The sequence below is a fragment of the Perissodus microlepis genome, chromosome 12, assembly GCF_051167445.1.
Source record: "Perissodus microlepis isolate ML-2025 ecotype Zambia chromosome 12, ASM5116744v1, whole genome shotgun sequence".
NCBI classification, from domain to species: Eukaryota; Metazoa; Chordata; class Actinopteri; order Cichliformes; family Cichlidae; genus Perissodus; species Perissodus microlepis.
This window is the reverse complement of record NC_140472.1, coordinates 5,896,594-5,909,038: the sequence shown is the minus strand read 5'-3', so window position 1 is coordinate 5,909,038 and position 12,445 is coordinate 5,896,594. Positions and strand designations below refer to the sequence as shown.

Sequence of the window (12,445 nt, the reverse complement as noted above, 5' to 3'; positions counted from 1 at the left end):
GAAAGTGTTTTTTCTTGTTGCATTTATCACAAAGCACTGCGGCATTGACTAAAATCTCTTGAAACGACTGAGTAAAGCAGGCTTGTAAAGGCGCTTTATGGTCCAGTTAGCTGCACCTTCTGTAACCATTAGACAAACTGCCATATACTGCACATGTTTGGGTGGTGGTAGGGGGTTTTCTGCACTCTGTCACCATGTCATTTCGCAGGGTCCGTGCTGCTGTTGTGGGAGTGCCGTGGTGGCAGTCCGCCTGCGCCTGGGGAAAAAATGAGTGACTTACCGTTAGTGACACCTCCGAACTTCTCTAAACAAACGCGTGCTTGTCCTACTGTGTCTCAGCTGTGAGAACTCTGTGAAATGGCCAGTCTAAAATTGACGCATCTCAGGGGACTTTTTCCTATGAATAGAAGAAATAAGTGTTGTCTCCTGGTTTCTGGTTTAACTAGGCCAATTGTCAAGCCTGACTGTGAATAGAGCTGCTGATTAGCTGTGGACCTTTAAGGAGGCCAGCTCTCTTATGGGTTTATTTTGCCATAATTAATTATCATCACAACGCTGACGTGCCTGTGGCTAAAGAAGAGTCTGGGCGTGTAGACTGTCTCGTGGTTAATGTGTTATAGTGAGAGGGCGTAAAAGAAAAAGGTCAGCCAAAAGGGAAAATAATAAATCTCCCATTAGTTTAATCGTGATCCTCTCTGCAAAAACCAGGAGATTGTCTTTTAGGATGCTTTTAGCCCGAGCCTGCCTCAGTCAGGACATGGCACCGTTTCTGAGCGTAGATGGGCCTGTCTGCTGTCGCTGTGACATTAATAGAAAGTGTCTATCTGGAAGGTGACTAACGTTCGTCTGATTGCCTCAGACCACCACTTGCTGCCTCAGCAGGAGTCACACCGGTCCTCCGGGTTAATTGTGGACTCATAAATATTTGAGGTTCCCCGTGTAAGCCCAGCCAGGCCTATCGTTGCACCTACGTATCAACATCTGAAGTTTGGTGGGTAAAGAAGGGGAAGAAGTCAGCCTCTCCCTTTCCTTAAGTAAATGTAAGCCTACAAGAGGAAGTGCTGGCAGCTCTTGAGGGCTGCCAAGTCTGCCTTTGTGTGTGCGTGTATGTGTGCGTGAGCAAGTGAGGCACCTGTTCTTCTGTGCAGTGTACTGGGTAAAGTGGTCAAAAGCTGGCAGGCCATCAGTACACCAGGCCAGGCATCGCCAGCTGCTCTCACAGTAAAAGCCATGAATGGCCTTTTGTTTCTGTCAAAAAACTGAACAAAAACATTTGTTTCGAAACTATGCAAGACAGTTCACTTTAGGTTTTCCTCAAGCTCCTCTGTGCAGTTACTAACATACATGCAGAGGAAAGGCTCGGGCCTGTTTACGAGCCTCCTCGGGCTCGGTGATCCTCCCTCGTGCTCAGCCTCAGCCCTGTGCTCCTGCGGCTTCAGCTCTCCTCAAAGGGCCCTCTGTGCGCTGGCTGGCAGGCCAAGTGTTTGTGGAATGTCTCAGCTGTTTGTTGGGGTGTGGGGGGAAGTGGCTAATGAAATGTAATGTGCTAAACGAGTTCACCTCTGTCACAACGGCCTGACCCATGGTGCTTGTGTCAACCTTTTTTGCCTGTAGTAGAACATTTATTTTAGGCAAAACATTCAGTGGCGAAGTAGATGAGGCAGCAGTATCAGAACCAAAAACCCTTGTTAATCATGCTCGTGTTTTAAACTTTATACTTCCGGTTAGTAACTTTGAGCTGGAATAACACAAACGATACTGCAGTTTTCAAAGTGTTGTAACTTCTGTGAAACCATCTGAATCTGAGATGATTTGATTCTTTTCTGCCACGCGCCTGCACTCAGGTACAGTTTACCTTAAGGCGAATTCGCTGTAAAAAACTTGTGTTGCTAGGCAGAATACCGCTGGCCAGTCACATCAGAGCACATCAGGTGAGGCCCATTCGCTAATATTTAATTCTATTCAGACATGCAAATGAATATTTCATTACACCAGGAGGTCACTTAAATTTTTGTCTTGTCCCTGCTTACATTTCTGAAAACTCTGCCCGTTATCAGTATGTGATGAAAACTCAGCAGTTATATTTGTGTCTGTTACAAAGCACAAACTTGAAGGTGTCATCCTGAAAAGTCACAATAATTGGCAAATGAAATAAATCCTGCTTCGTGTTAATTATTCCTCGCTGCTGGACTTGAGTTAATCTTTTTGCTCGCCTTTGCACCGTTGTGTGTTTATTTACCCGGGCTGGAACTGTTATCGGGGCTTTTATTTGCTCTGTTATGCGGCACATTACAAGCTGCAGTGTGTCCACCCCGAGCTATTTCTACATACGTTGATTAGTAGGTGTGCCGTGTTTGGCGGCCCAGTTCTGACCTACACCGCTCGATGACTGGCACTAATTTTAGGCTGCCCCACAGCAGATCAGAGGCGAGTGCTGATGGTCTCCAATGCGTTCCACAGGCCTGTGGTTTAAAGGACCTCCCGGGCCAGCAGGCACTCCACACGAGCCCAGATGTGATGATGAATTGACGGATAACATTTTTACAGTTTGAATGGCCAATTAGGGGCAAGGAAATCTTAACCGAGATATTCCTTCATTTATCTGAAAAAACACCGCAAATCTCTGAGAATAACCTCACAGACGTCACAAATGAGCAAAAAAATAAAATAAAAAAATAATCAGAAATTCTTTGAGATTTAAGTAACAAAATTTATGATTGAGGGGATGAAACTGCTTTTCTTCCCCTCTCACACACCCAACTTTAGTTTACTGGGTTTGATAAACCTCATCACACCACAGATACATCCTTTCTGCTTACGTCCATAGACTGTATATAAAAGATGGGCACTAGTCTCTGTGTCTTAGAACCTTAGCATTAGTGTTTAGGCCCCTGGGCATGTTGCCTTTTTTCTTTCTTTCTTGACATATATAGACCAGAGAGCAAAGTTCTATGTTACCAGCTAGCTACAAAACTTTGTTAGCTCATGTTAGCACGCATTTAAAGTTTTGCAGAAGAGCTTTGATGTCAGATAAAACATGCATTTTTTTTTCACATGAATTACTTTAATCTCAAAAACTGTCATGTTTTTCTTAGAAATGTCAAAATCCTAAATTCTGAGGGCATTTTTCCTCTGGGAAATTGCAGTATGAGGATAAAGTTGCTTGTTGCTAATTATCGTCTGCTGTGATAGACAGATATCAAACTCTCAGACTCTGTATTCCGATTATCCTGTGTCACCACATATCGTAAAGTCCATCTCAACTTGCTATGAAGTGGGGTCACCACATCAGGTGTTTGAAAGGCTGTCACCCTTTGACCGGCCCCAGTGTTTGCCCTCCTTATCACCGCTGTTTCCCGAGTAACCCCACAGATCAGAGGAGAATCCATTTGGAGCCATAAAGTGGTGCTAAGCTTTTAACAACCTCTCACATTGGCCTTTTATCTTATGTTTTTTCTAGAAGTGATACTTTCCTCTCCAGATCTATACAACCGTTGTAGAGGCAACAGAAAGGCCGTCCTTTAGCATATCTTTTTTTTTTTTTTTTTAAAAACTTTGTAAATAAATTATGGATGCTTACTGTAAAATTTCAGTTCCAGCCTTTTCTGAGCCAAATAGTCCATTTGATATGTGTGTGTTTATTTATGGAAGCTTGTGATCTAAATTCTATCCATCCTTTGACTGAGATTTTGGTGGATAGTCAATATGTTCACAGCGGGGTCCAGTAATTGAGGATTGACTCAATTTGTCTTTTCCCAGCAGTGAAATGGGCAAATATGGATGCTACCATTCTAGTTCCAAGGCTCGATCAATAAACCTCTTTGCCCTCTAAGTTTTATTTTTGGGAGCTGCTGTCTGATAATTTCCCCCATCAGTCAAATAGAATTGAAATTTTACCTGTGATACTTTCAAACAATGACATTAATTCACACAAGCCACAATAACAGCAGATCAGTTAATCTCAGTCCCAGCCCACATCAGCTGATCCCTCAGCTGAAACTCCTCGAATTATCTCATGTGGTGCATCTTCAATCAGTTCAATTGAATTTTATTTATGAAGCACCTAATCACCTCAAGGCTCTTAATATTGTAAGCTAAAGGCCCTACAATAACCCTAAACAATCAGACGACGCCAATGTAAACAAGCACTTGGCGACAGTGGGAAGGGAAAACTTCCTTTTAACAGGAAGAAGCCTTCAGCAGAACCAGGCCTCAGGGAGGGGCAGCCATCTGCTACGACCAGGTGGAGGTATTTAAGATGCCTGCCTACAGTCACTCCAAATCTGCAAGCTGCTTTGCAACCCATCTCCACACCAGCTCCCCCTCTCATGCTGTGTCTGAACCAGTCAGTGTCATGTCTGTTGCCACTGGTACCTGCTTCTGTGCTCGGGTCGTGCAGTTGTTCTCACTTCCTCTGGCTTCTGTGTATGAATGGGGAACGTCAGGGAGATGTGCTCCCAGAACCTAAATGACCACAGATGAAAAAATAACTACTTTCCAGAAAAAACAGCATATTTTTTAAACTGCTGTGACCTTAAAATGGCCATGTGATGACCCCAACCATTATTTAGAAACCCAATACAGACTTTCACTCTGATGAAAGTGTCCCAAATAACACTTCCTGCTTCTTCTGTGATTGCTGTGTAGTGAAAAGAGACCACATGATTATTCCTGTGTCAGAGAATTCCCGATGCTGCTGCCGCAAAGATTCTGCTGCACATCTGTCGCTCCCTCCCTGCGTGTTTTGTCGTAGTTCATCTCTATGGATTAGGATTAGTGTATGTCTTTGCTTTGTCATCAGTGGGATATCCAGTGTGTATCCAGCATGCCTGTGGTATTAAAACTGCTGTGACTGTATTCTATGCAAGGCTCTTGTTTACATGCTGCAGGAAGGCAAAGTGCTTCATGATGACTGATTATTCCCCAGAAGCAGGCTTGGCAGTTGTTTGGCCGAGCCCCCTTTTATATATCCTTGAGATCTATTTTTGGGTGGTGCTCAGAGTGCTGGTGTGGGAAACCAAAACATTCAGTGTTGTGCATTAATAGGTAATAATACTTTTTAAATGATTTGCTTTGATTCACGGAACTAAAGGAAATCCTTCAAAAACATGGAATTACAGATTTCCGTGACGGTCCAAAATGAAATCAGCTTCTGTCTGATCCACAGCTCCACACAGCTCGCGACCACAGCTGTCGGGTTCAGCGATCTTATGTAATGTCATTAGAATGTATTTATTACGGCTCTATTGCACAGCTGAAACCATTTGTTGGGTATGAGACAGAACAGCAGGATTATTTTGCCACCCTCCAGCTAAATGTGTGATACTTTCTATTGTGTGATTTTGAAGCTGTTGGGATGCTGATAATAAAATAGGAACATAGCTCCTTCACTGTGACTTCCAACGCTGGCTGGAACATTACACTCTTAAATTGACTGAAATGTGTACTTTATTGAATAGTAATGTGCACATGGAGGCTGATAGCTTAGCAGTAATTGTTAAATCTAGATAACATTTATCTCAGTTTCGTTGGTCTATAACAAGATAAGATTTCGAGTTGCAGATATGACTAGCCTCAAATTTAAACAGGCATTTTGCATTGAAGCTAATCTGTTTAAAACTGCAGAACTGCAAAAAAGGACTCCAGGTCATGCTCTTAGTAATATTTTCTTGGACTAGAAGGGCCATAATAAAATGAACAGGCATTTGCAAAGTACTTGAAAATGAATGGATTTTTGAATTTTTTTAACCACATCTTAGATCAAAGTTACTTACATTAATAGGTGGCATAAATCTTGAAGATTGGTCAAAGTTTGGTTAATGGCTTGTCAGATTTCTTAAAACCTGCAATCACTATCCAGTTTATTGCTAGTACCGGGTTAGAACCTCTTCGATCCACACTGAGGAAGAAGAAGTCTGCCTTAACAGGAAGTAAACCAGATTTTCAGCAAATCACAGACAAAAACACTTTTAAGATTTGAATGTTTGAGTAATATTTTTCTGAATGCTAGTTGTATTTTTGTTGCTAGGCAGAAATTTCAGGATTACTGTTAAGTGTGGTTAAAATGCAGGCCTCATGGGCCGGTGTCCTGCAGGTTTTAGATGTGTCCTGGATCCAACACAGCTGATTTAAATGTCTAAATTACCTCCTCAACATGTCTTGAAGTTTTCCAGAGGCCTGGTAATGAACTAAACATTTGATTAAGGTGTGTTGACCCAGGATGATATCTAAAACTTGCAGGACTCACTTGAGGTCTGGAGTTCCCCACCCCTGCTTTAAACAGTGAAATAACAGCACACTTTGGGTCGGGCTCTGCTGTTTAACAACTGCATCTCGTAGGTAGTTTGTAGCTGTGATAGAGCAGCCTTTACTTTGGTTTATTTGCTCACCCCTTTTTAAAAGTCTGTTTGACACCTAGGTTCTTCTTAGTATAAGCAGAAAAGAGACATAAATTGTGAGTCACAGTGAAGTATTGGAACCTGTACAAATCTGTTTCCATGTATGTCTGAAAAGTGTGGGCTGTCTGCAAAGTCTTTAATTATAAAAGGCATGTCACTGTTAGCTGGAATGTAGATTTGATAGCCGTGACTGTAGACGAATGTGTGTATTAGGAGTGGAAGCCTTTGTTAAAAGATGACCTTGTGCAGAGAGCCTGTTTCCGCTCTGAAGCAGACAAATTGCCGAATTTTCCGGACAAACTTGCCTGGACACTTCCTTCACGCTATCGGCCCTTGTGATTACTAGAACAACAGCACTCACTGAGGGTCCATTGTGATGTGCACTTTCTCACACTGACCACAGCCAAGTCAGTGCTGTGCTTTTAAAAACGTCCCTATAAACAACACAAGTGGCTCAGTATTTAAGGCTTCGGTACATTTTTAAATCCTCCCTTTTACTTATTTGTGTTTGGACTGTATTCTAAGCTCTGGCTATTTCTTAGTTTAGATAGTTTGTGGCTCCAAAGCTACAGCCTGAGAGAGGATGTGTTAGTCATCCTTTCCCGGGCTCGATGTATAATTTCACCGAAGCACAGAGTAGCCGTTCACATGGACTCCCCCCCCGGGCTGTGTAGCTGTTTGGACTGCAGTAGTCTCCTCCTCAAGCAGTTCATACAGCTCTCTGTCTCTGCTGGGCCCAGTGTGTTTGTTTGACGCCTTTGTCACAGCCTCTGCAGATGTCATCCTGTCAGTTGCCTGTCTTCAAGGCCTCCCCAGGGAAACTTGTCTTTATCTTCCTCCAGTCTCCGGAATCCTCTCTTTCCTGTTTTCAAGCTGAGGTAAACCAGTCTTGTAGCCATAAAACTGTTATGAATTGTTGTCTTTTTAAAGTGTCCACTCCGTATTGGTATTTTTATTTTTTATTTTTTGTTGTGCGGATAGGCATCTCTGCTCTGGATCTTCCACACAGCTTGACAAGCATGATATACTAATAATTGCTGGTGAGTCAGGATTGGCTGACACTGATTACAGGATCTAGTCATTGGCGATCTGATTTTATCTGTCTTAAAAAATCTGATTTCACAAGATCCAGGGAGTATAACATGTTTCGCTGTGGGATGCAGTCATTCGGCTTTGTTGTTTTGGATCTCTCTAAATGCAAAATAGCACAGATGTGCATATGAGGGCATGTTGTGACCCATAAAGAGTTTATGTTCAATTTGTCATTGTTATAGCTTAATTTTCCAGCGTATGCTGTGAGCTGGATGTCATCCTGATGTTACCAGAATGACACTAATTTATCCATGTAAATTTAAACACTAAGGTTAAATAAGGAGTTCCACAGGGTTCTGTGTTGGGACCAATTCTTTTTACATAATATAATATAAGTGGATTTGAATGGAATTGAATATTATGCCCAGTTAAAGCACTATCTTTCACATTTCCTGTGATGTTGAACACTGCATAAAAAAGCTGAAGGAGGCATGATATACCAAGGTTGGCATGACAAGAGCTTGTGTGTTACTCGTGCAGTTTGCCAGGCTTATCCGATGACCTGGCAGGAGCCCTCAGCGGCTGGCTCTGGCTGTATGGTAGATTTGTGTAGGTAACAGGTTTACAAAGATTAAAAGATTTAATAGGAAGACAAATGGCAGGAAAAGACAGCTCATTCCTTATTTTAATACCCGCTGTTATACATGCAACTAGGTTCTGAAAGCGGTTTTCCAACAATAAACACACGCTGGCAGGAAAATATCACATAAATACATTACAGAAATGTCTTGGCCTTAAATGAACAAAGATTCTTTGGCATCACCTGAAGAGGGCTGTTCAGTCAAGACATGTCAGGAAAATGAATGAACTGAAATGGTTTTGTTGGAGGAACAGTCATAAATTCCTCTTCATTGTTTTGCAAGTCTTATAGGTGGCTACTGAAAATATCTGATGAAGGGTGTTACTGCTAAATTCAATAGTTTACTTACTTTTTTCCAGCCTACACTAGAATATTGCTCAGTTTGTTCAGTGAAAGAGATGAAGAAAGTTTGTATAAAGTTAACAACCCTTTGACACTGTGTTAATAAAATCTGTGATGCATGATGGTAAAATGCATGATCAGGACATTATATGGATTCTTGTTTCATTAAAAAGGAGTTTTTACTAGTTTTTTTTTTCTAGGCTTTAAATGCACATCTTCATCACTCCCACTAAGTCCAGGATCGCTGTGTTAGCACCTTCTGGCTTATTCACAATTGACAAAAACTGAAGCTCCAGTTTGCTGCATTTCCCATGATGTTTTCTCTGCTTTAACTACATGGCCTAACAGTTTAATAGCACACCATGTGACTATTGTGCTTTGTTTCACTGTTTCTCACAGAGGCGTCCTACAACGAAAACTCTCCATCATATGGCTATGACCTGGAGCATTCAGACGAGCTTGGGCCTCGCCACGGACCTCTGTCCTTCACGGGATCTCCTACCTCCTCGCCACGGCTCCGCTCCAAAATCAGGAACAACCGAGACAACCAGTCATCTGGTTCTCTGGACTCCCCGCTGTCGGTAGTGTTGCTTTAATGACTACAGTTAGACACGTTAACTGTGCTGCCTTCTCTTCTCTGCTGTCTCACTGTCCTTCATTGCCATCTCTCCAAATGTATTTCGTAGCTGTGGTTTCTCAGTTCTGTGGAAAAGTTACTTCTTCCAATATCACCCTTTGGAAGCCCAGGCCTTCCTCATTTCATTTCAGTTTTCCTGTTGTTGCTTGTGATTCTGCTCCCACATGCTTTATGCGCACATAAGTGATAAACGTGCTGCAAGATGTTGAGGAATTTGCTTTTTGCTGCTTGATGCTGGAGGCACAAATGACTTGATTCAAAATGTGGCACAGTGCCAGTCTTATGACATAACGGTGTCTTAGCACTGTGGTAATCTTTAAAAGATTGTTATTGCTACATTTTATTTTTTTTACTTAGTAAGATCTTTAAAAAAAAATGTGATCCTATATTTCCCATAATATATCTTGATGGCATTTGCTGTCACACCCTGCCTTCTTAAATAAAGGCCTCCAACTTACAAACTACACGTCCCCACAGTTTGTGATTTCTGGTGCTGAAATGTAAAAATTTTAGCCACTGAAAGTGACAAGCAAACTAAATAAGGCGCCCTTCAGAGAGGCATTAACAGGGATACCCGAGCTCAGGCATCCATACCACAACAATAAAACATACAGTGCGTGTTTGCCATGTAGCTCCCAGATGGGAGTGCTTTTCAGTGTTGCTGAAAAAGACCATACATACTCAGCAAACATACTGTGTGTAAACAGATGTTAAAAGGAGACGGCGCTCCCCTCCCCCTCCAGTCTGCCCCTCTCCTATCTGCGGTATTCTTATCCTCTGATGTGTACACTTGGTGATCTTCAAAGCCGAAATCATGGTGGAGGGTGGGCTCACTTGACTTGCAGCTTCTCCTCCTTCTTCTTCTTTTATTTAGCAAATATAATGGCAGCATTTGATGCAGTCAGTGCTCCAGTGAGTTTCTCATTGAATGACTCCTACTGGGGGTGACAGATGTCTTTGACCTGTTTGGACTAACAACTCAAGATGCTAGGAGTTTCTGCTGCTGTCCTCTTGGAATGTAAAACTCCTACAGACCTCCTACAAATCTGGACTCCTCTAATCCCACAGCAAAAATATCTGCAGCTGGGGGTTTGCAGAGGTGCACGGGCAGCTTTTGTAAAGATCAAACACGTTGATAAATTGCATGTCATTACTGTGACTGTGTGACTTTTGTGTAGGTGAATACCATTTCTCCCTGTTTGCCAACTGTTTTCTTTCTTCCCGTGTTTGTTTCAGGTGGAGCTGGATCAGGAGAAGGGGTTAGAGATGAGAAAGTGGGTTCTGTCAGGAATCCTGGCCAGTGAAGAGACCTACCTCAGCCACCTGGAGGCCCTGCTGATAGTATGTGTAATATGAAAACAGGTTTTTAAAAGACGTTCTTAGCTTTAGTTTAGTAGCAGCTGAAAATGGGACCTATTAAGGTCATTTTCAGCTGTTTTATAATTTTATTCTGGGAATCCATTAGTGTAGCTTTGCCTGACTTGCAGTTCACAAAAACCCTCAGTTATGTTATATTCACCTTTTATCCATCCACTCAGTCCTCCTTTGTCTTAAACAAGCTATTTTAATTCCTGTCTCCTGAGGGCCTCTTAATTAAACTTAATTTAGTGGTGTAATGTAAGTATTTTTAAACAAGTTCAATTTTCTTATTCGTTTCTTTAGTATTTCTATGTCATGCTACATTCTACTTTTGCAAGTATTATACTTTATATTGTATTATTTTAAAAGATTCAGCCAATAGTTATTTTGTGGGCGAATACAAAGTATATAAACTGATAATGTTTTAGAATAAGGTATTCAGTAATGTGTAAATAAATTGAAACGCCTGTAAGTGAGGTACTAATGACTGAATGAATATGAGTCACTGTGCGCAATGAGCATTTTGATTTATAGGAAAAAAAAATGTCTTCATGTTCATACAAGTAACAAGGACGTGCATGAACGTGCAATACAGAGAAAAGCTAAAACCGACCCCACGATTTAATGGGTGTAGAACCACAAGATATCACAGCAAGTTATTGTTGTTTTCTGTACAACTTTATCAGTCTCTCATGTCGTCGAGGAGGAATTCTGGCCCCCTCTTCTTAACGTTGTTGCTTCAGTTCATCGGGTTTTGGAAGTAGTTGTGTGTGAACAGCATTTCAGTCAGATAGAAGCCTGGACTTTGGCCTCATCACAACATTGCAGCAACTGGATTCTTTTCTTTTTCTGCCATTTTGTTTTAAATTTGCTGCTGTGCTTGAGATCATTGTCCTGTTGCATGACTGTTTTGGCCAAACTTTACCTGTTGAACAGATGGCCTCATATTTCACTCTTGTGTATACCAAAGTATTCTGGAGTTCAATGCTGATCAGTGGCTGTAAAACAAGGCAGAATCATCAAATTATCGCCCCTTCACCTTAACCACCTCATATGTGCTTCACAGCTGGTATGAGGTATTTGTGCTGATATGCTGTGTTTGGGTTTTCGCTGGAGTGCCGGTGTGTGTTATGGCCAGATAGCTCCACTTTGGTCTTGTATTTCCAAAGGACATTTTTCTTAGAAGTCTTGTGGTTTGCTCATATTCTACTTTGAAAACCTACCCTGTGCTGCTACATTTTTTTTTTTGTCAGAGAGAACAGGCTTTATCCCGGAAACCCTTCAAACAAGCCATACTTGTTCAGTCTTGTTCTAATTGTACTCTCATAAACTGCAACATGCTAACTGAGGCCGGTGAAGTCCTGATCTGATCATAGTGCGGCCTTATCTTTGCGTGAATTTGCTGGGTTGTCTGCTGATTTGAAGACTGCGGTGTTGTCAACACACCTGAATGCTCCGGACCAGCAAACTGCCTAAACCTCTGATTTTATAGAGATGCTCAAACTTTGTGATGATCAATTAATCAAGTGCATTTGATTATCAAAATGTGACTTACTTATATTTCCTATTGAAGCAGAAAAGGTGTACTTCACTTTTTACAGGACTGAATATATTTATGCTAATACTTGCGTATTTAAAAATAATGGATGCAGGATTTGTAGCAAAGTACTTTTATACTTTGTCATAAAACTAGAAAAAGCTATTTGAAACCTAGCACACTTAGCATTAGAAACACACTAGAAATTAATCCAATGATTACAATTTTGTTACCTTATTTTGTATAACTTTTGATAAGATAGCTGACGTAAGCTAATTTTGTTAGCATAGAGACTGGTCCAACCCTTTTAAATAGTAAATAATAGATTTTCTTCATGCAAACAAACAAGATAACTTGCAGTTATATGACAAATTTCTTTGCTTAACTGTTTTTTGGTGTTTTTGCAGACACAGTGTTCACATTTTTAGAATTATCTCATGTTAGCTAATCTTAGCTAATGCTACTAAACACGTCAGTCACCTTTGGCATTTACTGTATTG

The 12,445-nt window shown here is 41.3% G+C and overlaps 1 protein-coding gene across 1 annotated transcript in view; it reads left to right on the top strand.

Moving 5' to 3' along the window:
• Positions 1–12,445, top strand: part of LOC146375697 (breakpoint cluster region protein) — a 33,930-nt gene that overhangs the window by 4,979 nt on the left and 16,506 nt on the right. The window contains exons 2-3 of the mRNA XM_084945490.1: positions 8,812–8,993; positions 10,286–10,390. Of these exons, the coding sequence (XP_084801616.1) occupies positions 8,812–8,993; positions 10,286–10,390 (287 nt within the window). The remainder of the gene's footprint in view (positions 1–8,811; positions 8,994–10,285; positions 10,391–12,445) is intronic.